This window comes from Magallana gigas, chromosome 6, assembly GCF_963853765.1.
Source record: "Magallana gigas chromosome 6, xbMagGiga1.1, whole genome shotgun sequence".
Classification (NCBI taxonomy): domain Eukaryota; kingdom Metazoa; phylum Mollusca; class Bivalvia; order Ostreida; family Ostreidae; genus Magallana; species Magallana gigas.
The window spans coordinates 26,430,053-26,457,111 of NC_088858.1; the positions used below are offsets into that span (position 1 = coordinate 26,430,053).

The window sequence follows — 27,059 nt, forward strand, 5'->3', positions numbered from 1 at the left end:
GTTAAATGACGACTTTGCTTATTTTTTAGCCAAAATTTTCAAACAAATTTTCGTCAAAGATTTCTCAGCAACTGTTAATTGCAGATGCTTGAAATCTTTACACAGTTTTTGTTTTGGCATGCCATATTGTGGGATATATTTTTGTATCAATCGGACATCAACTTCCTGTTAAATAATGACTTTGTTTATATTTAGCCAAAATTTTCAAGCAAATTTTCGTGAAAGATTTCTCAGCAGCTATTTATCGCAGATGCTTGAAATTTTTACACAGTGTTTGTTTAGGCATGCCATATCGTGGGATATATTTTTGTACCAATCGGACGTCAACTTCCTGTTAAATGAGTACTTTGTTTATTTTAACCAACATTTTCAAACAAATTTTCCTCAAAGATTTCTCAGCAGCTAATTCTCGCAGATGCTTGAAATTTTAACACACTATTTGTTTTGGCATGTCATATTGTGGGATATATTTCTGTACCAATCGGATGCCAGCTTTCTGTTAAATGTCGACTTTGCTTATTTTGCATATTCACATCAGAGCGGGGGTATCACTAGTGAGCATTGGCTCACAGATATCTTGTTTGGTCTGTTTCCAAAAAATTATATGATGATATGCTTTGTATTATAGAAAAATAAACATTTATTGTTTTGTTTGGTTTGAAATGAAGTTGATTAGACCATTCTTCCTTTTTTCAGATCAGTTGTTAGTTGTTGAGAACTGAATGCTGTTTTTATCGTCAACCCTTTTCATCATCTGCTTATTGTCTAAATTGGTTGACTTTATTTTCAACCATATCATAGATTTATATAAGATAGGAAAATGAGGAGTCCTACTCTGGACTAATTATCATGATCCTTCATTTGATTTGCTATTTTGTTTGCAATTTTTTCTTAATTAAAATCCCAATTGATTTCAGTATATACAGTATGGAATTCTTATACAATGATTGCACGGCGGACAAGTGGTGTCTTATTACAGAAATCGTAAACGTTTATATAAAATGCAAATTCGCAAATCACAACCCCCACCCCTCCAAAAAAAAAAATTTAACAACAAAAAACCCCAAAAAACAAAAAACAAAAACCCCAAATACATGTATTAGACATTTACGTGTATTATAAGTGTCAATACTTATCATATTTGTAAAAATTTACCAAATTAAGCTATTTTAAAATTGAACGTCTTAGATATAAAATAGGAATTATTATATAGGAGTTATGGAACATTTTATGGTAAATTTTGGCATTCGTTATAAACGATATACATGTACATGTACTTGTGTGGTGTGTGCTTGCTACGTGTATGCGTAAATTAATGTATTGCTGGTTAAGAAATAAATCATCACTTACAATAACCTAATCCGGGTTTTGTCAAAGCATCTACAAAAATAAATAGCAAACAAGCTGTTAAAAAAACGACACGGACACGATTTGGGGTCAGAATTTTGATTTTAAATTTTTATGTGTGAAATGGTTTATCTGTGCATTTTGAATAATTTACCAAAATTTGAATGTTAGAAGTCCAGTTTTTTAGAGAAATACAGAGGTTAAAATTCGTTGTTATGTAAATAAAGCTCGAGTCTTATATTTGTTTATAAATATTGTAAAGTAAAGAAATAGTATTTTTCGACAAAAACTAGTAGATAAACTAATCTAATGTGTTCATAAATAGCATTACCAACAGAAGAAAGCAGCATTTGATTGAAACTTTTTAAGCCCTACCTTTTAAACACATATGTAAACAAACACAAGACTTCAGCTTTGTTTACAATACAAAAGATTTAAAACTCTGTATCTTGCTTGTAACTCGATATTTGACTTTCAATTTTTGTCGAAGCATTGAAAATAATCAAATTAACCAATCTAAACATTAAAAATGGATTTTTTTTTACATTTTGAGCTCAAACTGTATCTAGGTCCCTTTCATTAATTAAAAATACATGGCTGTTATTTGGCCGACCATAAATAAAACACATCAACAATTTATGATTACTATTTAGGCCGAACTATTGCCAACACTAAAGTCAACACTAACATAATTTTCAGAAGACTGTAACAACGATGAACATACACTACTAATAAAAGGGACATGTACTGCTACTTATGTGATGACTTTTCTATGCTGAAAAGTATGTAGTAGTTTTAGTGTGTGTTACCCAGTCAGCCCACGTCTGTTCGCCTTCCTGTTCGGTGTCACTGGCGGTGTAACATTACAGTATACCCACTTATCTGTATCTGAATCCATCTACAGCCAGTGAGAGCTACAGGAAAAGCACTGTAATCCGGACCCACTTCCTGGACAAGCCTGGGATAACTTCTCACTGATTTGAACCTGGGAATTTTAGAGATACATTTAAGACTTGTAAGTTAATTTAACCTTTCTCATTGAAAAATCTTAATAATTATTATTTTTATGTTAAAAGTTTTATTCAGTTACGAATAAAGATACACAAATTTATAGAGGGTTTTTTTCATTTAGAACAAGCCACATTCAACTTATCTTGGTTCTGGTGTAGTTTGTCAGATATTTGATCGTCAAAGTCAAAAGGTGAATTCTTTGGGTCTTAAAAATTTAATTCATTCATGCAGTAAAATATTATTTAAAAAACCAACCAAACAAAAAAAAGAAAACAAAAAAACGGCTGTACTTTTTAATAATGCAATAATACGATATCCCATTTCAATCCTTACATCGAGGAAACATTACTCTTGGCAGGAAACCGATATCATGTGTACCACAATAATATCACTGATGTAATGAAGAATTAAAAATAAATTTTATATTTCCTTCCTTGTCAGGTAAAATAAAATGGAAGAAATTTGCTCTGATGAACCTGCTCCAGACACTGAAACTGAAAATGACAGTCTACGGGTGTCCAGAGAAATCACAAGGAATATTTCTATGAAGAGGGAAGGGAGGTCCACTTTTGTGACATTCAATGACTTCTTCACCAAGGACCCGCTAGATAACTCTATACCTGTTTGTACATTACGGGAATCAATAAGTTCGGAGCCCCTGCCAGACTCCCCAGGATCCCAGAGGAGAAGTGTATTGGACAGTTGTACCCCGGACTCTACCCCTCGAGAATCAGTGATCTCGGAAACCGCATCGGACTTACCGGAATCTTTAACAGCAGACGACACTGAGCAAGACCATGTTGATGGAGAAAAAGATGTTCCAGTTATATCGACAGAAGATCAAAAAGACAAGAGGTCATTTGAAAATCCATTAACTAAAAACGGTGTTGTTCCGGCCTCAAGTAATTTCGTACAAAATGGTACCGATACCACAGCGCACGAAGAGAACTATTTTGATCCTGAAAAAGAAGTAGAAAGCGGGCTTGAAAATATCGAGGTTTTAGAAACAACAAATGATGGCCATATATGGGCGGCATTCAGAAAGGAGATATCTGAGATTGATCCGCATGGAAAGGTCATATTTAAGCAAGAACTGGACGTGGTTTTGAACGATATTGCTGTTCTTGGGTCCAATTCCATCTTTCTAGTTGAGTCTCAGAGCAAGACTATTAGATTTTTGAAAATCGAAGCAGGGGAACCCGTGATTTCTATATTTGATGTGTTATCTCCAGACACTCCAGAAAAAATATGCATCAATACGAAAACTAGAGAAATCGTAACTACGGTTGTCAGCAATAAAGGGATTCTCTTTTTCAAGCGCGCACGGACTTCTATCAAAAGATACCATTACAGTGGAAAATGTATCGATGAAATTAGCCCCAAACATGACGGAAAAATTGTTTTTGACAACTCTCTTGATATGGTCTCAAACGGAAATGGCGACCTATGCATAGTGGCCACGAAAGGACCGTCTCATTTTGTTGTCGTTTTTGACCATTCAGTCAACTACCGGTTTCTTTATCACGGCGAGGAAGGAAAGCAGGCCTCTTTCCGACCGACTTCCGTTTGCGTTGATTGCGATAATAATATCTTATCCCTAGACTCGAATAGTCGCTCGATTCATATCATTAATCAAAACGGAAATTTTCTTAAAATATTCAGTCCTTTCATTGGTGGTCCGGGGACTCCAAAGTTGAAAGCCTTTAGCGTTTACAAGGAAGACAAACTGCTTGTTGGACAAGATACAGGAAAAATTCGTGTATTTAAAAACCCAAGCCTATCAGATGTAACAAAACTGTAGGAAACTATTAGTATATTTTAGAAACTTGAAAAGAAAGCATAGGGACAGTTAATATGACATATTTCATTGGCTATTGGGGTACGTAAGAACTGTCTCTGAAAGCAGAAGGTCTCTTGGTGACAGTATAAAATAAATCACATGCATCAATTTTATTTTATTGTGTCATAAAAGTTCTGTTAAATTTATGACTATAGATAATACTAATTAAAATTATAAAAATCCATAATTTATACTTTTTGTATAAGCACAAGGTTTAATATTGAGAAGACTCTTTTTTGCCTTGTCACTGGTGAACCATTGTTACGGATTATCGAGAAAGAGGTCACTTTGAACGTTTTACAGCATTTGTTTTGTAGTTATGAATTAAAAATTTTATTACATATTTTTTTATAGCTATGAATGAAGAATTTTATCACAGATATGATTGATTGCTCTTTGTGTGTTTCTGTAACAATAATAATATACTTTACGCAGAAATAACCCAGATTACATTGACTTAGTTTGTTCTCTGTGAACAACGGATATAACTAGTGTTTTCATGTAGGTTTAGTTTTGAAAGAAATGAGAGCAAAGGGAATGATAGAAGATAAAAAGGGATATTTTTCTTAAACCGATAAATCGAAAATGCGTAGTGACATTTAAATGGACTATAAATAAGAAAAGATTGGAAATTTATACATGTATGTATATGAGCATTGGGAAGATGAATTAATTATGAAGCCTTAGAATTAACTAAATATCTATGATACAATAAATTAATATAAGTCTCTCTCTCTCTCTCTCTCTCTCTCTCTCTCTCTCTCTCTTTCTCACACACACACACACACACACACACACACACACATGCATCCCCCCACACGTAAATAAAACATTGCACTGAACATGCACAAATATCTGTCAATTTTTATATATGTAATGTGAGGTCACCGATAAAATTAGTTGTTATTGAAAATGAATTGCTCGTTTATAAGCGGTGAACTCACCGCGATAGAGTTTTTGTGTGATGAAAAAGACATTTATTGTCATTCTTGATCAATCGATTTTTTCTCATTTGTTACATTAATTACAGCCTAAATTACCAATGAAAATAAATTAGTGGTATGAAAACATACAAATGCTTTGTACGCTTTACAACGAGCAATTATTTCGATGAAAAAAATCTAAAAATATAAATGCTTAAAGACCACCAAATATTCTCATTGACCCAAATTTGCAACTTATCAATATCATGCTCGAATTTTCATGTTAATTTTAAAAATAATGCCACCCTTACAATTATCTTGTATTATTACGTAAAGAAGATGGGTGGATAAGGCGTTTAAAATACCCATACACGGTCGGACAAGCTACTGAAAAATTAAGATAGCAATAAATCTGATATTTTTAAAAACAAAAACCATTTAAAACAATTCATATTTAACATATCATTGATTTGTAAGCTATAAATATGTTCAATACTTGGAATATGTTGACTCAAACAGGCATAAACGGATCAAAACCTGCAAATGGTGTCATTTTTTAGAGCTTCAAGGCATCAAGGCTTCAAGGCTTTCTTTCATGGAGTGGATTTTTCTCATAATAATAAGGTATAATGGAAAACAAACCGATTTCAGTCAAGAAAAATGTGGAGAGATGACCCACTATACCATTTTGAAAAAATAATACAAGTCCGTAAATTCATGGCCAAAGTCACATATAGTACTTTACTATGTCTGAAATGGCTCAGTGCATGGTTAGAGCACCTAACACAAACTAATCTAGGGTTTTTATGTTACGGGTTCGATACCACCAAAATTTAAGGCAATTTCTTTTTCTTATCGTTTGTTAAATATTTTAAAAACTGAATATAGTTAGAAATTGTGCTTTTGAAAACTTTTATTATTATATATTTGAATTGATTTAATTGGAAAAAAAAATTATTCAAAATGCATTTCACGACTGAACCGAATGGGCATTTGCCCTTATCTTATCCCCCCATCTTCTTAAGGTAACAAAGTTGTTGATTATATTTCATTTTCCAACCATGTAAAACAAGAAGCTCTTAATTTTGATGTAACACCGCTTTGGTTTTACTTTTCAAAACCACAAAAAACTTTCTATGGTCATTATAAACACACTAGTGCAAGTTTGCATGACCCTAACAAGTTTAAGGTCTAGGTCGCCGGTAATAAAGATTGCAAGTCAACAAAGTATATTCCCATTCCAAAAGATCTTGCGTAATTGATCCAAAAACAACAATAACCGTATCAAAAAGCTTTAAAATAATTTTTATCAAATATTTTTGAGGGGGGGGGGGGGTCATATTGACAAAGGAAAGTACATTTACATTTTGAACTGTTGCCTTACAAGAGAAAGTGTGTAAGAACCCCCAAGTGTTATAAGTACGCTGTATGAAGTATATGAAGATTTATCTCCAACTTTTACCTTAAAAAAAGAAACTACTGTTTGTTTCCGTTAGATGATGATTTCGGAAAAAAACATTGTTTTTCCCCTAAAAATAAAGTTGTATGCCTCCATCATCTCTTGCAAAAAATACATTTTAGGTAAATTCACAGAATCTTAGATCAATCCGACTCTATTAAAAGTTTGGGCTTGTTTTCACGTGCACCTGTTAAATACATTGTCTTGCATAAAATAAAGGGAAATGAGCGAAACATCGGAGCCGTATGACACCTGGATCAAGATCCTTTTGAAACTTTTTGGTTGACATATTAATCAAAGCGCATTTAGTGAACAAAAAATCTAAACTTGTAAAAATTCACCAGTATTGTGACAAAGCTCCTAATTGTGTGATTAATAGGCTGTCAATTTCAATTCCTCTGTTTTTGAAGGCATCAAAGCACGCAAAACACAAGGAAAGGTAAAAGATTTAATGTCTGACAACAACGCGATGTTTGGAGTATCCATTTTTTCTCTCCAGATCTTGAGAAGAAAATGTAGAGTTTATAGGCATTGACAATGACAATTTCATATATTTATTGCATACATGTTTGGGTGAAATGAGGCTATATCTCACGTATTTCTTAAGAAATGTGGTTGTGTTCATACAGCTACTAACAAAACCGAATCACGATTAAACAGTATCAATCAATGTGTCCGTCTATTAATACCTTAATAAGTACGCATTCCTAAAAAAATTTAAAAACTGCCTTCAAACGCATTATTTAGCATCGCAGTACAAGTGTGCAGTTCATTAAGTGAAAACGTGTATTTAAATACCTAAAATATATATTAAATGCCAGTGGTGGTTTTATCTCATACTTCGAAGCTGAAGTCAACTAAGATTATTCAGTGATAGATTAGAACAACACGGACTGAAGTTAGAGTTTTGTCATGTTGTAAATTTTGTATTTACTGCCACCCAGTTACTTCAAAATTTACAACATGACACTTTGAACAGCGATTTGGATAATGTGATCCATAAGAGAGCGGAAAAGTTGTGGCAATTTTTAGCCTCTATTAATTTCCTTTCAAAGAAGAGCTTCGTAAAAAAATATTAGATCTAGAAAACATTAATTAATTAAATTAGCTCTGGTGGGTTGTTTCTTGACCTTCTAGCCTCCTTAAATAGTAGAAGAAGCTGTTCCTTCTGTGCATCTTACTGATCGTCAGTGACGCTGATTTACGTACTTTTTTTTTTACTAGCTGTACATGTATAAAATACCCGAAGAAATATTCAGAAAAAGGTTTTAAGGTAGTCCATCCATAACTGTGGGGAAATTAACAATTTTGATCGATCAAAACAACATTACATATTTATTTCAAAATTATTAGGAGGCTGACATAAAATTAACTCGGGAGTATGTATTTAGTCAATTGAATGAACTTTTTGCCTTTTTTAAACTTTTTTAAAGAGTTGTTCGCCCTTAACAAGATTAAGAAAAGTCGTTTTATCAAAATATGTATGGTAAATTATGAATCATTTTGGCATATTTAATAAAAGGGAGAGCTTTTGCAACCTTTTAATAAGAAATTTGTGAGAAAAATACTTGTACTAAAAAGATATACTAGTATTATGCATTTCCCCCATATATTTCAATGTTAACTTCAAGATGTGATAAATTTGGTAATATTCAATATCTTTTAAAATTTCAAAAAGACAAATCTTGATTATTTGGTAAACTCCTTAAAATCACACTTAGTTTATAGTGATTATACTTGCAACCTATTAACTATTAAAAATATGATAGTTATGGATGGACTAACTTGATGCAGAAAAATCACATAATAGTTACCTGCTTATATACAGTTAATATATTTTACCACCGATGCTTCGACTTGATTGTACACCCTAACATATGTCACTTTATTAGCATGACATCAAAGTTATTTGTAAAAAAAAAATAAAAATAAAAACCATAACTACTAAATGTTTAAATGAATTGAACTATGGTTATATTCAGCAGAATACCCATCAATGCATCAAAGTTTTAATAAAACCCCAAATAAATGCATGTGGACATGGAAATTTTATCTAAGCTTATCAACTTTTGAGACGAGCCCTCGTTAATCAGAAAAACAGTTGGAATATGCTTCAGTGGAATGGGGCGACTGTCAAGGTACTGATTCCTTCCAAAATTAAAAAAAAAAAATAGAATGTAGAAAAACAACAACTACATGCAGCCCAGAATGTAACTGGTATCACTATGTTATCCTCAAGGGAATTCATCTACATATGAATTTCAAAATATGTCAGTCGAATGGCCCAGCAACATTTATTGCAGGAAATGTAGAATTAACAATGACGTACGGATGGAAATCAATGTCAAAACAAAATTCATTTTTTATCGAGAAATTTATTTAATAAGTTCAGGAAATATTTAAGTTTAACGTGTTGATTTCTTGTCTAGGTGCTCCGTTTGACCTTTAGAATCCCCATTCATTGAACTAAATATTATCATGTTAAATTTCCTAATAAACACGTATCTCATTTAAGATCGCAACGACCCTTTTCAGACTATATCAACTTTTTTTCAAAAGAGGTTCTCTGTGTGAATATATAGAAAAAAATTCGAATTGTAAAGCTAAAATATTTGAATGAACGTAAATTTATACATGATGACATATCTACAGAAGTTGTATGACACAGCTTTAATTTTGTACATATACTATAATTGGCATTCATAAGCAGTTTTTGTAGCTTTCTAGCAAATGACATATATTTTAGTAAGTGGGGAGCCTCAGTGGAGTTTTGCATGTATGGGCGTTCATTGACTGGACTACCAATTCTTTATTAAGAATGTCAGCAGGTCAACATGTTTAGGCTTTAGGGAAGCTCTTTGAGCAGTCACAACATCAAAACTTCTGACTTTCCTTTGGTGTTTGGGACGATAACTGCATCAGCCATTTTAAATTCGTCAGATTTTTGGAATTCCGAGCCCGACGCTAAATATTCCGAGCCATGATTGAACCATTTTTGTAATTTTCAATAAATCAAAATGTAAAAATAGTTTTTTAAATATCTAAAACTCTGTTTTAATCATTTCTTGTGTTTCATTCTAAAATGAAATCATCCATATAAAGTACTTATACATTTATATTAATTAATTTGTTTTCATTAAACATTCTTCTTATTCTTATAAAAACCTGAATTTATGAATTTGATAAAAAAGAAAGAAGTATAAATGTAAATATAAACAATAAAACGCATTTTTGTGATTCCTGTGGATCATGAAGGTCGCGATTATTGCAGAAAAAATTATTTCACGCGCTAACGCGGTTTATTTTTTTCAGCAATGTCACCACCTTCATATTCTGCATATATCACAATTGAAAGCATTTTATTGTTTAAATAATCACAAACAAAGCCTCCCACTACGTTTGCGCTACGTGTATCTTATCCTTGTTTTACATGTATAACATTTTAATTTGATGAAACCATTGCTTCTCGTCGGTTGACAATGGTTTCCTCGGGGTGTCAATTTCAACTGTTACCCTCCCAAAAAGGCACTATTTATATATTAATATATTTCTTAATTTTGATTTAAAAGCTTTACATAGCATTTGCATTTCTGGGCATTTAATTGAACCTACCTGCGAAAAAGATCGAAAACCGCATGTGTACCGTACAGTTCTGGGCCATTGTTTAATAAAATTCTCAGTTGTGGGAAACATGTTTTCTTTTCATTTATATAGATATATTACCTTTAATTTGTTGCTTGGCCTTAATCTTCTAGAAACAAATTAACACAGGATGAAGTTGTGTGCAGATACGTAACTAAAACCCTGCATGATAACAATTCATTACGTAAACAGTATTTTTGATTTTAGTTTTGAACACCTACTCCTATCTTCTAGCATAAGAACGGATGATTGTGGTTTTACCTCTTGCAGCGCCGATAACTACCTGAACGGATGCTTGTTGTTGAATCGTACAGCAACAAATAGTAGCAACGAGTAGCAGCGATAAGGTTAGCAGCAACAAAGAGATCCATGAAATATCATAACGACACTTTTTGAGAGATCGTGCAACATTTCTTTACGCCTGTCCTTGTGATGTTTGTAAAGTTTTCCGTTAACAGCTACATGTATCTTTGTAATAAGCTCTTAAATCATCACCCACTTGTAAATCATGTCCAGTCTGTATTCAAATCAAGCACATTTAATTAATTACTTTAAAATATACTTAATTTATGACTATCCTTGCGGACATTATTGTATAAATGATAATTATTTTGGCACCGTATTCGATAAACAACTTTTTTTGGAGGTAAATTTATTTAGGATGGTGTAGTTATAATATAAAACCAATAAAATCGGCATGACAGTTATTGATTATGATTGATTTGACATTCTAACAGTCAGTCGTATCACGAAATCAATTTCTATGCCTAAGAAAGGACTTCAGTCAGGATTTGATTTTTTAATTAATTTTCTTCTACAGTGTAAAAAAAAATCTCGACATGCTCAATATAATTAGATGTAAATTCTAATGCAAATTTTGATTTCTTAAGGAGCTCAGTGCATGTTTGCCGGGATCTTCTTTTGCCTAATTATTAACTGTCTGACAATACATGTAAGCATGATACATGTACAAATATTTAAATATTGAGTGCCTCTTCCAAATCAACAAAGTCTTCAAAAAGATATATATCCATTTTAAGTGCGCCGTCATTCGTTTGTGAACTGACATTCAACTGTCATAAAGAAAGGCTTGAAATTGTTCTAACTATTTGTATTCTAATATCTTTAAAAGTTAGATTTGATTAAGCCAAACCAACAGACTTTCCAATATAGTAGACTAATAGTCTCCATAGATTTTGTATTAATTAGTTACTTTTGACGTCTTCTTTTAAACACTTGCTGCACCTGTTATGATCACCTGACGATTTTCTTCTATTTTTTGTTAAAACAAAGTCTGCTGCTGTGCTGCGATTGGTCCATACTTTTTTAACTGATGACTTTATATAAAAAAAAACCACTTGAGTAAGCATCAAATGCGGTGAAAACACGTTGAAGATTTACGACTATAAATAGAGAGTAATTAGACATTTATTAATTGATTAAATTTTAATTTGTTCCTTTATTTAACTCTATTACATAACATTTTGACGAAATAAATCAAAAGATTTTTTAAAAATTTTCCTTAAACTATTATTAGATAAAAGTGAAATGGGAACACAGATGCTCTCCGCAACAGTAAAATCATACACCGCCCGTTTCGAGCTTACTGTGTTGGTTTATTAGCATGCAAGTTGTACAGAGCATACCTTGTTTGCTTCACCTTTGCTGTAGTTTGTGACTTCATCCACTTGATCATATAGATTGAAAAATTACCAAAGTTTGTTTGCATGATTAAATTATTTATAATTCAAGCTGAAATTATTTATGACCAAAAAAAAAACCCTGAAAGTAAAATTCAATCTTTAAACGCTGGATTTTTTTTTTTACATTTAATCTTAAAAATTGTTTCCACTTCTAAATCTTTGTTAGATTACGCAGCATCGGTTTATACTGAAAAAAATATCAGCAACTATAAAACCCTAACTTGACAATGAAAGCAGTATAATAATGGAAGTAAATTAAAATTGCGTGTGGCTAAAAAAAATTAAGACCAGACAAACAAAATTTTGTGTAACGTTGATTTTAACAGACTGAAAAAAAGAAAACTAGACAGAAACAGATTAAGGGGATTTAGTAGAAATTATTTCTTTGGTCATCAACTATTATTTAGAAAAAGAAAAATCCAAATATTTTAGCTGTACGATTCTAATAGTCTTCTATATTATTATACAGGTCTCTTCCTTGCAAGAAAGCTGATACAGTCTGAAAATTGCCAGGTCGCCCAAACCTCTCAAATTAAAGATATTAAAGTTAACATTAAGTTTGATGAACTCTAGGATGGCGAGGTCAATAATTTTCGGATCTTTTAGGCCAGAGGAAGCGTTAATTTGTTCACCTTTGCAAGAAAATCAATAAAACGTTTCCGGAATAAGTATATTTCTTGATAAACAAATTAATATTGCGTGTCACTGACTTACATGCGCACAACATTATTAATTTACATTTCGTCATAAACATGATTGAGTCATTTTTGCTATTTTCAATCAATTGCGATGAGTCTGTTTCTAAAAGCTTACGGTCTTCCATCATTTTTTGTGTTTCATTCTAATATGAAATAATTCGCGTAAAGTACTTTTACGTTTACATGTATATTAGTTTCTTTTTATGAATCATTCTAACGTTTTAAAAAAAAATGAATATTATTCATTTAAAAATTTCTTGATTTTAATGGAATAATTTTGCACACCCATTTTAACCGCAATCCACGCCGCTAGTGACAGGGGGTATTGCAGGCGTTACCGTAAGCTCCAAAGCCGATTGTTAAAGAAAAAGAGACTCTTAATCAATTACAGCCTTCAAATGACAAAAGTCTTGAAGGAAATTTATTAATCATTTTATGAGAATAACTGATCGATGAACAAGAATTGGGCAAATATGGGTGAACCTGTCGACCTTTCTGTCAATATCCGGAGATATTCTAAATGTGAAAACCTTATCATGTGGGTAATTAGTAATTACCGCATCATAGACAATGATTGAAGTCGCATGTCGAACGAAAAGATCCTGGCATGGTTAGAATTCTCGCTTATATCGAGAACATAGATCACTTTGAAAGGAGACTTTCAAATTACTAACCAACTGAAGCCATTATTCAGTATTGTTTGGGGGCTTATTGTCTTTGTTGGTCATGGTTATTAAATAAAATAACAGTAATACTGACGAAAACGATGAAAAACAAAACTTAGCAAAGAAAAAAAACATAAAAAAGGATGAAAATTAAGATTAGATTAGTTTTAACTTTGAAATTTACATTTTAGGTCAATTTTTGTTAAGTACGTGTCAGATACGTCTGTCATTGCATTAAAAAAGCAAATCGTTCGAAAATATCTAGCAATAAAACAACAATCAAATGCCTTGTTATTGAAAAATATACATGTTAAAATTCTATAAACAGCAGACTGATTTGTCCATCAGAGGAAAGGGAACTTTATAACCCCCTGTCAAACAAAATGACTTTTGCAAATCACAACACAACTACAGAAGCACTAGCAATAAAAGGCCTAGTAGGCTTGTTTTATTAATGTTGCTTGAAAATAGGATCTAAGGGGCTTATCTGTAATCATGGCAACAGAGTTGTAAACTTATTGGGATTGAATCACTGAATATCTAGATAAAAATATGCATATATATTTTTGAAAAAAAGCACATTTCCACTCTTAGACTTTTTGAAAAACGTTGTATGGACAAACAGGGGAATAGTTTTAAAAATTAAAGGCAACTGATTTCGAGCTAACGATTTGCAGATCGTTTGGTCACTCTTAAACCAACTGAACTATGCTGTCAAACGAATATGTTGAAAATAACAAAAGTTGGTCTTGAACAGAAATGTTTATCATAGATTTAGGTATGGGATGATGCCCACGAGTGACAGTTAATCACATCTTGCCTATTAATGTTATTGTAATGAGAACAACAGCGCGGTGGTTTACCTAATTAAGAGGAAAACCAACCGTACTAATAGTTTACAGACAGAGTGGAGAGAAATGTTATGGATTCTCATTAAGTTGTCCGTTGTTTAATTTTTCAGTGTATGTTCGGTCCTACTGTGTAACGGGAGGAAATAGAAAGGACAGCATGACATAACAAAGTAATAAACCTAGCGAGATTATTTCAATTGGAAAGTGCAATTCATTTGGTATAGAGCAGGAAGCAGTAAGTCGATTAAAATTAATACTAGTGATATATGATGTAATTATAATGTTTTCTAAATCTGATCAGTCTTTTCTTTTTAAAAAAAGGAATACATGTATTCATTATAAGGTCCATTATCCATTATAGTGCATCAAACATAATTTTAATAGCTACTACAGTAAAAAAAAAAAATGGATAATTGACTCTGCTAATAATCATTTATAGCAAATTCATTCGGCGAGATTCTTTATTTGAATCTAAATCAAATCAAGTGAGAAAGTGATGTTGATTAATATTAATTTTCATCATTTAAGAATATAAAAGTACCAATAATGACATAATCCATTTTTTTAAATCCTTTAAAAAATGCCTGTCAACTGAGTATTTTTTTTTGGAGGGGGGGGGGCATTGTTTATTTGTTTTGTTAGTTTTTATATCATCCGTAAATCACCGGAATGACTTTACGTACATTTTCCCTAAATGACGGCTATCATTCAATATATATATTTCCCTTCTCTTGTATGCAAAACTATGGCACAAGTTCACTGATACCTAAATAGGTACTGAGGTGATGATTGAAAATCGGCCCACGGACCGACATTTATTAGTCTAAAAACTCTATGTACTGATCAATGACATCATTTCTTACATGTTATCGCAGAAACAGAATTGATAGTGATGTTTATAATTTGGTCGGAAGGACATATTTTATAGTGTAACCTCTGACCCTCAAAATAATATACTACTATCATTTACTTTCACACATTTTGTGTGTACAAACAATGCATTACACCCTTGTGGCAACGCACTTTGAAAAAAATACGCACTTTGAACAATTTTCGTTTGTTGTAACACATCTTGAAAAACTTTGCAATCCCTTTGAACGCGTTCCTAAACTTTTCATAATGTCTTCCAATTCATAATTAAAACGTATGTAGTAAACGATATTTTCATGAACATATTGTCTTTTACTAATTAACAATTTTTAATTGTCAATGAGTCCATAACTAATTAGTCATGGACTCATTGACAGTTAAAAATTGTTAATTAGTAAAAGACAATATTGTTATTGACTGAAATTGCAATACTGTCATAAAAAATATTGATGTGTTTTGACAGATGAGCAAGTGCAATTCATTGCGTCATAAGAGGTTACGCAATTTAAAAAAAAATTGAATTATCATCACAACACTGACCAAAATTTTAATTTGCACTAACTTAAAGTTGAACAAGTTATTCTTTTTCATAAAATAAAATAACCTGTCGGAGTATTTAGAGTATTTATGTGTAGTAATGTCTGTATACTACTGCTGAAAAAGAAATATCAATATTCATTTTGCTCATTCATTTTGAATAACAAAAACCATTTCTTTTAAAAATAGATTTTCTATCAAAATTGTATTCGTGTCATGAGAAAATTGATATCTGTAAATTTGCAGGTGAATACTAAGATCTGTCCGGCTTCCTGTCAAAAGACATAAAAAATGTTAAATGATCAAAATCGTTCGAAAATGTTTTCGTTTCAAAATTAAATCAAGTACTGAAGTACTTTCGGGAGTTGATTTTATTGATTATTATCAATTTTAGAATTAACGATATGTTATTTTGCCTGGCAAGTAGTTTCTAATATGAATTTGAATTTCGCACATTTCCAACAAGAATTTCGAGAAAACCCCGTAGGAATCATGTTGTGTAATATTTAAAGATAGAATTAATTTCATCGAACTGTTTATCAGTAATCGAAATGATTCTAAAAATTGTACACGTCTGGATCCAAGCAATATTGAACTCTAGTCTCGTTCAACCACACGCTCGACTGTGTCCGTTAATATCCGACAACCAAGAGAGACTCTCTGCTTGTCGGAGATTTACGGAGACAGCCGAGCGTCTGGTTGAACGAGACTATATTTAACTCTGGCGCAGGAATACATGCAACTAAAAAAAAACCAATTAAATTGTTCGTACTGTATAAAATCTGACTATTTTAAGGTATTTATAAACATGATTTGTGCTTAGGTCCAAACACTGTTTCACTTTCGGTTTGCCAGAGTAACTGCATAGGAAAGTTGATTAAAATCAACTCCCCCCAAAAAAGAAAAAAAAACCCATATGCACTGGTATAACATATAATTATCCGACACAATGTTATTCACATACAAATTTTACATATCCATCTGACTTTCAGAGAAACAGGCAGGATAATATGCATAGATTCTAATCATAGACGTTGATAGCAGGGGCCGGGGGGGGGGGGGGGGGGGGGTAGGGATTCGCCTATCCACCCCATCCCCAGTTTTTGGCAAAGATAGACTTAATCATGATAATCATTTATTTTATTTTTTTAATTTCACCACTAAGTGTTTTAATTGGTTGTGACTTCGTTTACATGTAAAGCTGGTCCTCCCACTTTCAATATGCGTCCGACGCCTTTGTGCTAATGCCTTATTTTCAGATCTTCGGAAGGGGGGGGGCTGTAATATTACAAAGATTCAAGAAACGCAATTCAAAACGTAAACTCTAATAATGAACAAAGTGCATAATCATTGATGCAGATTTTACATTAAATTAAAGTTGATTTCGTGTTGCCTTCCTCACCTCAATTTAATCTAAAACCACAAACAATGCATTTATTTATAAATGTTTCATATTCACATTGTTCAAAGACATAGGAAATGCATGTTTCACTCTCTTTCACTTGGCTAATAACACTTAATGTCATTTTAATGCTTGTTGGTTTAATAGTGTCATTTTCAACGTTAATTCCCGTCGATCAGGGAAATAGATATTAAAATGTCAGAGTTTTACACGGAGGAAATTGTTAAGCGACAACGATTAGATAAACGAATTATTTTTTGTGTTAGGTCGGTAAAAATTGTCTTAATTTTAACAAAGAAGACGTTTGATGGTTTGTCTTTGATAACAGTTGACAGTATTTATTTAATTATGAAGGGAAAATGGTATCAAGTTATAATTATCCGATGTGTACATGGTTCTTCGTATAGTTTCGTATAAGAGTGCTGATTTTAAATAAACTTGTATCGGATCAAACTTGTAAGAACGTGTAGTTTCAATAGCTATCTTTAATTCCTACAAGCGTAACATAGCACTTTTCATCAGCTACTCAACGAAATAAACACACTCCGTTCCGTGTAGCTACACGGAAAAAAAGTAGCCGAGAACAAAAGAGAAAAATATATATTAACGATGCTCCATAATTTGTTACTTTTTCATTTAACAATCACATTTAATTTTGTTAACAAAACAATCCACCAGTGAATATTTTTAAGCACTGAAAATTGGTAAGGGTATAAATGTTGTTTCTTTTATCAAAACATAAAGATGCATTTAGTATGGACATTTCAACATGATATTTCCTATTAATTAACACAATCGGGAATTTACCTTTATCTTTTATAGAACCATAACTTCTATTTAGAGAAGCAAAGTTCACATTAAAGCATCAACGCGTGAATTCTTATGCTATGAAAATCATTACATATCATTAATTACTGAAGTTATTTGTTTAAAATAACCTTTGAATGCTCTATAAATAGTTTCTCTAACCTCAACTAGCCCGAACCAATGAATGAACAGCAGAAAATGGTGGCTGGGTAATTATTAATATTTCTTTATCAATTTTTTTGTGTGTGAAACATTTCACATGTACATGTATTATTAGTGTGACGACATTATTAAATTTATCGTAGACAGCACGAATTCAAAGGACCTTAAAATGTTCTCTCTTTCTTTATTAACTTGTAATATTAGCATTTTCTTAGTTTAAATTACGTTATCGACTTTGAAACACTAACATAATTTTTAACAATATACAATTATTACCGTAACTTTATGATACAAATATACGCACGTTTTGACACTTTGTCGTAATCAGTCCTTTTAAGTTTTTGCGACAATGACAAACTATTCAGTCATTTTTATCCTGACCACAAGAAAATTTATTTTATAAATATTGCACAATGCATGTCAATTAACTTCATAATACTTAAAGCCAATTCAGGTGCAATCACCCCATTCACAACCAATAACATTTCAAGTAAAAAAAAACTCAATCGATCAAATTAAAGGACAATACCTAATGAACGAGAAAAATTCCAATGCAAGATAACATAATCAAAAACTTGGTTGTCACTTGAAATTCAACCCAATTAGGCATTCAAATCACTGATGATGAAATCTAAATTGAAGATGGTTCATAGGCCAACAACGTGTTTGATGGTTCGACGATGCCATCATAAAAAGGGCGTATGCTATATCCTAGTGGGATTGAGCTACAGTGTATAAAGCAACATGATAAATGATATAGAAAATGATTTCAAAAGTATTAATTATGAACTACATGTAATAAAACTGATAATAATGATAATAACAATAAACAAAATCAATCAATTTAAATAGCTGTTGCAATTAGCTTTTTAAGTATTTATCAAATGCAGATTAGTTTCCGAATTTCAACTTAAAGGTTTCAAAAATAAAAAAAATAGTTTTCTTTATTTCAAATAATATATAAACGTAAGTTCTAAAAAAAAACCCCGAACAATTAAAAAAAAAGACCATTTCCGAGAGTTGAAAATTAAATTTTCCAAGAATAAAACTCTCCGTAATGAAATCATAATGATTGATAATAATATACTGGCTTATTACCTGTATGCGCTAGTGATTTGAATGCAAATGCTAAAGATTTACTGATTAGAATTCATTAAGCATGGCCTCGTCTGAAGTGAAGCGTTATTTTCCGTGTATATACCAATCAAATTTTAACGCCCATGCCCGATGATTCTCATGATTTTTATTTCGTAATGAGGAGTTTAACAGGTTGGACGTAATATTCCTGTTTTGTTAAGATTTCCCTTCTTTAGCTTTGGGTGAGTTAGATTCCGATATTTAAACGTTCTTTTTTTTTTTGCTATTTACTTTTCATCGAACATTTTTTATTTTGTAAATTTTTTCACCAATCACATGCTTTAAGAGAGTTCTTAGAATTAAAGATTTTGTAATGAAAAACTTTATTGATTTATGTATGTATATACATGTGATAATCTAAAGGTCAATTTTTCGGCAATTACGTCAATATTTTAAATTATGCACATGACGGAGAAAGAATGCACAATGCGCATGCAGAGAGTTGCATGAGCTCAATGTACGACATTCCCTTTTGAATTTTTATGTTCCTTTTTGGTAAAGAAAAGTAGCCACTGGTATACAGTTCTGACAGTTTTCAATTTAATAACATAGTATGCCTAAATAATTATATGCCAAGTTTTTTTTTTCAAAATACCGGTACTGATTATAATGTTCATAAATTACAGATTGATTGGAATTTCATAAATTTCATGCTTCATTTTTCATTTCATGTTTTGATAATTTTCTCCTTTTTTTCCATAGACAGGATGTTGTTTGAATTTGTTCTTGTAATTCCCAGCCTGTTCCACTTGACTTCAGGTGAGTGACTTCATTAGTCATTTTTATGATTATTATCTCATTATATCCATTAAGTGCATTTATTGTGGTCTAAAATAGAAAAGAAAAGCCAGTTAATAATAATAAGACACGAGAAAAATTTCGCTCAAATGATTTATTACATTTAGGGAAAAACATACCTGTTTTGATTATTTTTTTTTCATATAGCAGCTTGTATAAATATCTCGTGTTTGGTCAATCTTTATATGTATTCAGCTATTAACGAACTTGATTTGTATTCCATCCTCGTACGGATCTCAATAAGCACCTAAAGCAAGCTGTCTGAATTATACAATCCATATCACGCCTGTTATTAGAATAACTAAGATTAAGGAAATAACGATTCATTATCTGATAATTTTAATTATCAATCTAAAAAAGAAGTTTGAAACAGAATGTTTTATTATGTTTTAATCTGACTTAATGAAAAGTATGTTCTGGGGGTTTTTTTTACCGTCAAGATTTGACGTTCTCATTTCATTGCAGGTCAAAGTGTTACTCCTGATCCACTGGAAGAGTTATTCGGGAATGGACTTGACAGAAAAGTGGAATCTTGGTCCAGTAACTTACTGTTTGGAGACGCTAATTTTAACGAGATGTCCAACGCTCTCGACTCCGCTCCTCCCTCTCAGCGTAACAACAGGGGAGGAAACTCTCGACGAGATCCATTACCAATGGGCTTGTCGTTTCTGAATGGAGGCGAATCGCTGCAAGGAATAATGGCCCAGAATATGAATCCTCCCTCAGTTGATTCAAGTTCAACGGGTGAAAATCCTCTGTTTAACATACCACCCATGCCTAATTTTGACCAGTTGGGACTGGAAAACGTTTTGGACAAATTCTTGCCGATCGACGGATCTGTTCGACTGCCCCCACCTTCTAACGATCCTATTGTTCATTCTCGTGATAATGTACCCATTCCATCTATTGGACAGCTCGGATTGGATAGCTCCGGCTTATTCGGCCAAAGTATGTTTTCACCTAATGCCGGAAGCTTATCCAGCAGACCAACACAGCCATCAAGGTTGGCGGACGCAACACCATCATTTAGAAATGACAACAGCAATAACAGGAACACAAATAACAATCAGAATAACTTTCAAACAAACAATCAAATGAACTCAGCAATGTTTCCTACGGAAGCCAGCCCAACTATTCCGACTAGTCCTGCACAGCCTCTGACAACAGCGCCTGGAAGAAGCGAACAGCAAAAACTACTTGATCAGCAAATATGGGATAGCATTATTCCTCCACTACCAGAAAATCGTAATCCAGTAGAGGTTTTTCCTCAGAATGAACCTACTCCAAAACCAAAGAAAAACAAAAAAATAAAGGCATTACTACCTTTACTTCCACCCTCGCCACCTCGAAAAACTTCATCACAGTCGCAAAACACAAAAAATAAAGATGAACTAGATCGAATTACAAGTGACAATATATTGAACAATATACCTAGCATTGACCAACTTACTTTCGGTTCGGAAAACAGACCACCAGCAAATACACCAAGTCCTTCAAAAATAAATAGTGAAAATATCATAGAAAATATACCATCAATAGATGAGCTTGGCATGGACATATTTGGAAATAATCTACCATTTCTCAACCAAGGAAAAGCACAACAAGACGTAAAACCAACACCGACTGCCGGAGATATTTTTCAATTTCCCGATCAATTTAGCGGTAGTAATCGTCAATTACCGTCTAAAAATGAAGAAGGGACTAAAAATTCCGTTGAATCTTCTACAAGTAAAATGACCGATTCGGATAATAATACTTCTTCTTTAGAAAATCTTTGGAATATTTTGCTGGCTGAAGTTCCTGGTTTACCTGGTATTATATCTGGGGAAGATGCCACAACACCCAAACCACAAACGTTAGATATTGAAGCAATATTAGGAATTTCTGCATCGGACATAGACGCGTTTAATGCCAATCAAGAAAATACATTTCCATCACAGGATTCTAAACCTCAAATACCCGCACCCAAGGTGACAACTAGTTCTCCTCCCAAGTTCCGATCTACTACACAATCTCCAAAAATCGTCATACCCCAAACAACTCTCCCACCTGTGATATATATCCAAACAACTACTCCTACCCTACCACCACCAGTAACCGTATATATACCACCTCCAACAACTAAACCACCAACAACCCCTAAACCAGCTGTGTATAATTTACCGGATTTACCGATGCCTGATATATTTTTACCATCTTCTAAATCACAAGAACCTACGGAATCATCAATACCTCCATTTCCTACTTTGCCTTCCTTGGAAAAGACAACTTCACACCTCACAATTGACTTCAGTAAAAACGATCCAAATACAAAGAAAACCTCTGATTCCTCTAAAAACGAGGGAGGCGAATTGCATCCTCCGTTTGAAAAACTACTTCCTGATTTCTCATCGCTGGACATCAAATCCGAAAATATGCACAGTACAAAAACAGAGTCAAAATCGAACATTAATTCTATGTTACTGCCATCTCAGCCAGATATACCATTTACAACTCCCTTCCCTTTTCATCTTGTGCCTACAATTCCAGAAGAAGAATTCAAAAAGCCTCAATTTGAAGACTTGGGAAGTTTTAACACTAACAATGAACCAGATCCTTTCATTAATTTTCTACCGCAAGAACCCAAATCGGATCATATTTGGGGGGAAAGGCCTGGAGGAAATGAACAGACACCAAAAAGACAATCAGAAGTATTTGATCTTAATTCGTTGATGGGCGACAAACAAGCAACACTTTTTAACAATTTTAACGAACCAAAACATGAAAATAACATTGATTTTATGTCAAATGGATTTGAAAACTTAAACAGCAATTCTGATTTTGTAAAGAATCCAGACGTAGATTCAAATTCACCATATAAACCACTTACAACAATAGAACCAACAACAAAGGAAGAATTATTTTTACCGGGGTTGGATATGCTTCTGAATACAAAAGAAGAAAACACGATACAAACAACAACAACAACAACAACAACAACAATGGCACCATCAACAACAGTGCCAGAAATACCTATGTTAGATCTTTCGCTTCTAGGTGGCTTCAATACAGATGTCACTAATCATGAACAACCACTTCATACTACAAAGGAAGAGCAGATTAAAGTAACCATAAATAGAAATGATATCAAAGATGTACCACCACTAGATTTTGATATCTTCAAAAATATGAACGAAGAAATCAAGACAGATTTTACTACACCTCTACCAATTCCAACACTTCCAGCCCTTCCTTCCTTGGGTAATATAAACACTGTAAATAACGATGGTCATGAAACGTCTGGAAGTAACACTTTCGAAATGAAGAACAATGTTGACCCTCTGAAACAGATAATTGACTCTGGTCCATCACATCCTCATACTCCCGAAAATTCTGTCCCAATTTCAAAGTCTCTTATTCAGAACAGCGAACTCTTTCCTTTTGTTTCGCCAACGTCAGAAGCTTCAAAGCATTTCGTTTTTCAAGATCAAAGTAATGGCGGCAATATTAGAACACATCCCCCACCCGGCAGTTTTACCACGACTCCCAAACCGGTCAACCAGAATGACAAACCACGAAAACCAAATATCATTGTAATTGACATTCAGAAAACGCTCCCTGAAAGAACAGTCACTCAAACAAAGCCAAACAGTCTTAATGGGTTGCAGAACACAGATAATATAGCAAGCATTGAATCAGTTTCGAATTCGCAAAATATTGTAACGCTTCATCAGGGACCAAGAATACAACAAGTTACACAAACACCACCAAAAGTAACAACACCAGCTTGGTTAGCATCAACAATTTTGGCGATAAGAGATCGTTTAAATCAATTACGCGCAATGAGAAACAACGCTCAAAACAATGCAAACAATAATATACAAAACCCTGGATTACCTAATGCTCAGAACAGCAACCAAAGACAAACTTCTAATGTGCCATCTTTATTACCTGCAAACAATCAAAGACATAATCTCCAGCAACTTCAAATTCTTCTTAGAAATCGGATGCTGCAAAATAGCAATGTGCAAAATAGCAATGTGCAAAACAGAAATAGTCAGCCACCAAGGGGAACTGGATTTACGCCACGCATGAATATTAATTTCAGAGGTTTCCCCACAAATCGGGCTCCACAGCAACAAGCTAATTTCCAGCAAAATGGCAGACCACAATTTCAACTTCCAAATGTTCCAAATCAATTAAACCAAGGAAATTCGCAGCAAATTCGTCAGCCTCCAAACTTTCCAAATTTACTTCCGACGCAATCAAATAGAAGACAGGGCTCTCAGACCCAACAAACGGAAACAACACAGAATGATCTTGCTCTTGTGAGAGAAAGAATCCGACAACGTATTCAACAAGTTCTTCGTACACAGATCCTTCGCCATCTTTTAGCGCGCCGTTTGCAAACACTTCGCAATAATCAGACACCCAATAATGCACAACCAACGCAGAACCAACCAATTTGGCGAGCACCTTCATCCACCAATGGCATGAATGTGATGAATGCCAATAATGCGATCAATTTGATACGTCAAGCTAGGCAACGTACATTGACGGCAACTCAACAACAAAGACAACAGCAACCACAACAAAATCAACCTGTCGTTGACTTATCTAGGAATATTTTCGAGAGATTTCAAAACACAAACTTTCAAAACCCGGCATTTGTCCCAGGACAGTTTAGACCACAGCAACCGGCACAACAAATGGATTTTTCAAGACTTTTTCAAAATAATAGAGGAGCCAATTTCAATAACCGTTTTGCTCAACCATTTCAACAAATAACGTCTAACAGAACAAATGGAAATAGAATCAACACAGATCAGGGAACGGATTTATCACTTCCACCATCGGAATTAGCACTCCGGAATTTACGAAATTTTAACCTTCAAAGAGCACAAAGGGTTCAACAAGGTACTGCTTCTACTTTTAGACCTAATCAAAATCTTGTTGTTCAGAGAACGGCCATACCTGTTTCGGAGGCTTTTCAGCAAATAGAACGTTTACGAGCACAAAACAGGGACATTGCACCATTTGGAAATTTTAATACAAATAATATACCACAATTTCTAATGGAACGATTCCGAAATGGTTTGCCTAGATTTCAACCAGTGCAAAATGTTCCACACACAGTTTTTAATAGACAAAGAATACTAGTCCCAATTAATGGGCCGATAGTGGGTCTCAGAAACAATCAAAATATTACACGAAGACCAAATGTGGGTCAAACCAGTGCCCCTCCAAGGTTTACTGGGCCCCCAGGCAGTTGGCCGTGGGTCGAGCAACAGAACAGCGATAAGTGATTAAGGTAACTGAACGATGGTATTGTGTAGATTGGAATTTGATCTTATCCTGGCACTCGATATCCAAAGTATTTAACATGATATAAAAGATAGGCTTATTACATTAATCGATCTAATTAATCCTGATTAGGTATTGAAAAGTGTACAATGTCATCTGTCACGCAGTTGAAAGTGTCACAAATTAAAATTACTTAACTTAGGCATCTATCTATTGAATTTCTCTATGAATATTCAATTTGATATGACAAACAGCAAAAATATTATGTATAATTAGATCGAATTAATTTTTGTCTTAATTTCTCTAAAATGACAGTTATGCATAGTAATGATTGTAGAAACTTAGATTTCTGTGCATATCAATATCAAGATCCTAATTAAAATTTCGTGAAGCCACTTAAGGAACATTTAAGTCCCGGAAATGAATTGTGTTAGTTCAAATAAGGGGGAGGGGGGGGGGGGGGGGCTAGTGGATATTTTGGATTAGGTTTTATTAAATGTCAGTGAAATCATTTATATATATTTGTTATATTAAATACAAAGCAACATATTTGTCACAGAGGAGTACTGTTGGCATATACATTGTACGTAAAGCAAGCTTTCGAAATAAGAATATTGTTATAGAGATATATTAATATAGGTAAAGGAAAAAAACACTATCGCCATTATAATTGCGAACAGGGCCATATTCAAATACCTATTAAGCTCATCAATCAATTTTTTCTGAAATTGATTTGATATGACGTAGTTTCATCAGGCTAAAAATGATTATAATTAGCTTTGATTCAAAAGATAAAACATGATATGTCAATCAAAACTCTATTGAATTGTCTATGAAAAATGCAAGCGGTATTTTTTATTTTAATTAAGTCTTTGTTTAGTGAATGGTTAACGTAAAAAAACCTTAGTACATTATCTGTTTGTTCTTTTTTTTGCAGATTTCCTGTGGCAGAATGAACAGCAGTTGTAAATCTGAAGTTCTGAAGTAATTGTAAGAAGAAATCAGCTCCAAGTCGTTGAAACGTTTGGTTGATGCCGTCCACAAAATGTTTTACACACATGGCCTCAGTTATCGCTGCTAGATGAAATCCATATTTATCGCAATTCAGTTGAAGAAGCGTAAGAATGAAGATAATGACGGTGAATTATTCTGGATCTATTTTCGAACCTCATGTTTCTCTGATTCAGAAAAGGCTTGCTTAGTCTTTACTATAATAGTTACTCGTCTTCGTTTTGGTGAAGCGAACGATTAATGGTTGTCGGATGTCGCAAAATAATGGCGAGGGCTAGCTCTGTGTATCTAGCCCCATGATCGGTATTGACATATTAGCAATGTAACGTATGGTTCTGTGTATTTCGTTACCTACATTTAAGTGACTTCTGACATTCGACGTTTTGGTCGTTTTGTGATTCCCAAAAATGATTGGGTGATTGATTGAGACAAAGAGGAAGATGAATCGTTTGTACATATGATGATGCATTAATTTATATATTTTTATTCTTTGTTATGTTCGAAAATTCCGCAGGCGGTTGATTTAAATAAAAGCAATGTGATATCCTCAAACTTTTTGTATTTGTATTTTTGGTAATCATTATGATGATGATGCGCTTTAGAAATTGTAATCGACAAAAACTCAGGCAAACTAATTGAATTAGGCAAATTAACAAAACATAATCATTACAATTTAAAAAAAAGAACGATTGATAAAAAGATATATTAGCTTAACATTAATATGCAAGAAAAATTGAAATAAAAGTATACACATAATTGTATTCTAAATCAAAGGAAATGTCACCTTTTGCTGGGGTCTAAAATTCATACCTTCATTTTACTTTTCTATTTCTATAATTGTGGGAAAAACAAAAAATAGATCTCATTGTTGTTAAACAACGTATTTTTGACCAAGATACACAGTATATTTTTT

General features: G+C 33.1%; 2 protein-coding genes across 8 annotated transcripts in view; both read left to right on the plus strand.

The window, feature by feature from the left end:
- Positions 1–4,385, plus strand: part of LOC105322746 (uncharacterized) — a 127,477-nt gene extending 123,092 nt beyond the window's left edge. Inside the window, exons 1-3 of one of the 5 annotated variants that reach the window (XM_066087846.1) lie at positions 2,167–2,366; positions 2,480–2,548; positions 2,800–4,385. In XM_066087846.1, coding sequence (XP_065943918.1) covers positions 2,810–4,159 — 1,350 coding nt within the window. In that variant the 5' untranslated portion in view covers positions 2,167–2,366; positions 2,480–2,548; positions 2,800–2,809 and the 3' untranslated portion in view covers positions 4,160–4,385. Of the gene's footprint in view, positions 1–2,166; positions 2,367–2,479; positions 2,549–2,799 lie in introns of those variants that run through there. The other 4 variants (XM_034470516.2, XM_066087847.1, XM_034470517.2 and 1 more) reach the window with 4 other exon arrangements.
- A 9,834-nt stretch (positions 4,386–14,219) lies between these two features.
- LOC105322744 (homeobox protein 5) lies at positions 14,220–26,741 on the plus strand. Of its 3 annotated transcripts, none has more exons than XM_034470515.2 (4): positions 14,220–14,374; positions 19,757–19,813; positions 20,318–25,142; positions 26,073–26,739. In XM_034470515.2, the coding sequence occupies exons 2-3, from the start codon at positions 19,762–19,764 to the stop codon at positions 25,135–25,137; spliced, it is 4,872 nt and encodes a 1,623-aa protein (XP_034326406.2). In that variant the 5' UTR covers positions 14,220–14,374; positions 19,757–19,761; the 3' UTR covers positions 25,138–25,142; positions 26,073–26,739. The 3 variants fall into 3 exon arrangements, with proteins under 3 accessions (XP_034326406.2, XP_011419909.3, XP_011419907.3); XM_011421607.4 differs by lacking the exon at positions 14,220–14,374 and adding an exon at positions 19,082–19,236 and having other exon boundaries at positions 20,318–24,748; positions 26,073–26,741; XM_011421605.4 differs by lacking the exon at positions 14,220–14,374 and adding an exon at positions 19,084–19,236.
- The last annotated feature ends 318 nt before the right edge of the window (positions 26,742–27,059 follow it).

What these genes read in the sequence shown, in the direction of transcription:
- LOC105322744 (XM_034470515.2), top strand. Translation starts at nt 19,762, where the DNA reads ATGTTGTTTGAATTTGTTCTTGTAATTCCCAGCCTGTTCCACTTGACT. An exon ending in CCTGTTCCACTTGACTTCAG is followed by an intron (nt 19,814 to 20,317) that starts GTGAGTGACTTC and finishes ATTTCATTGCAG; the next exon opens with GTCAAAGTGTTACTCCTGAT.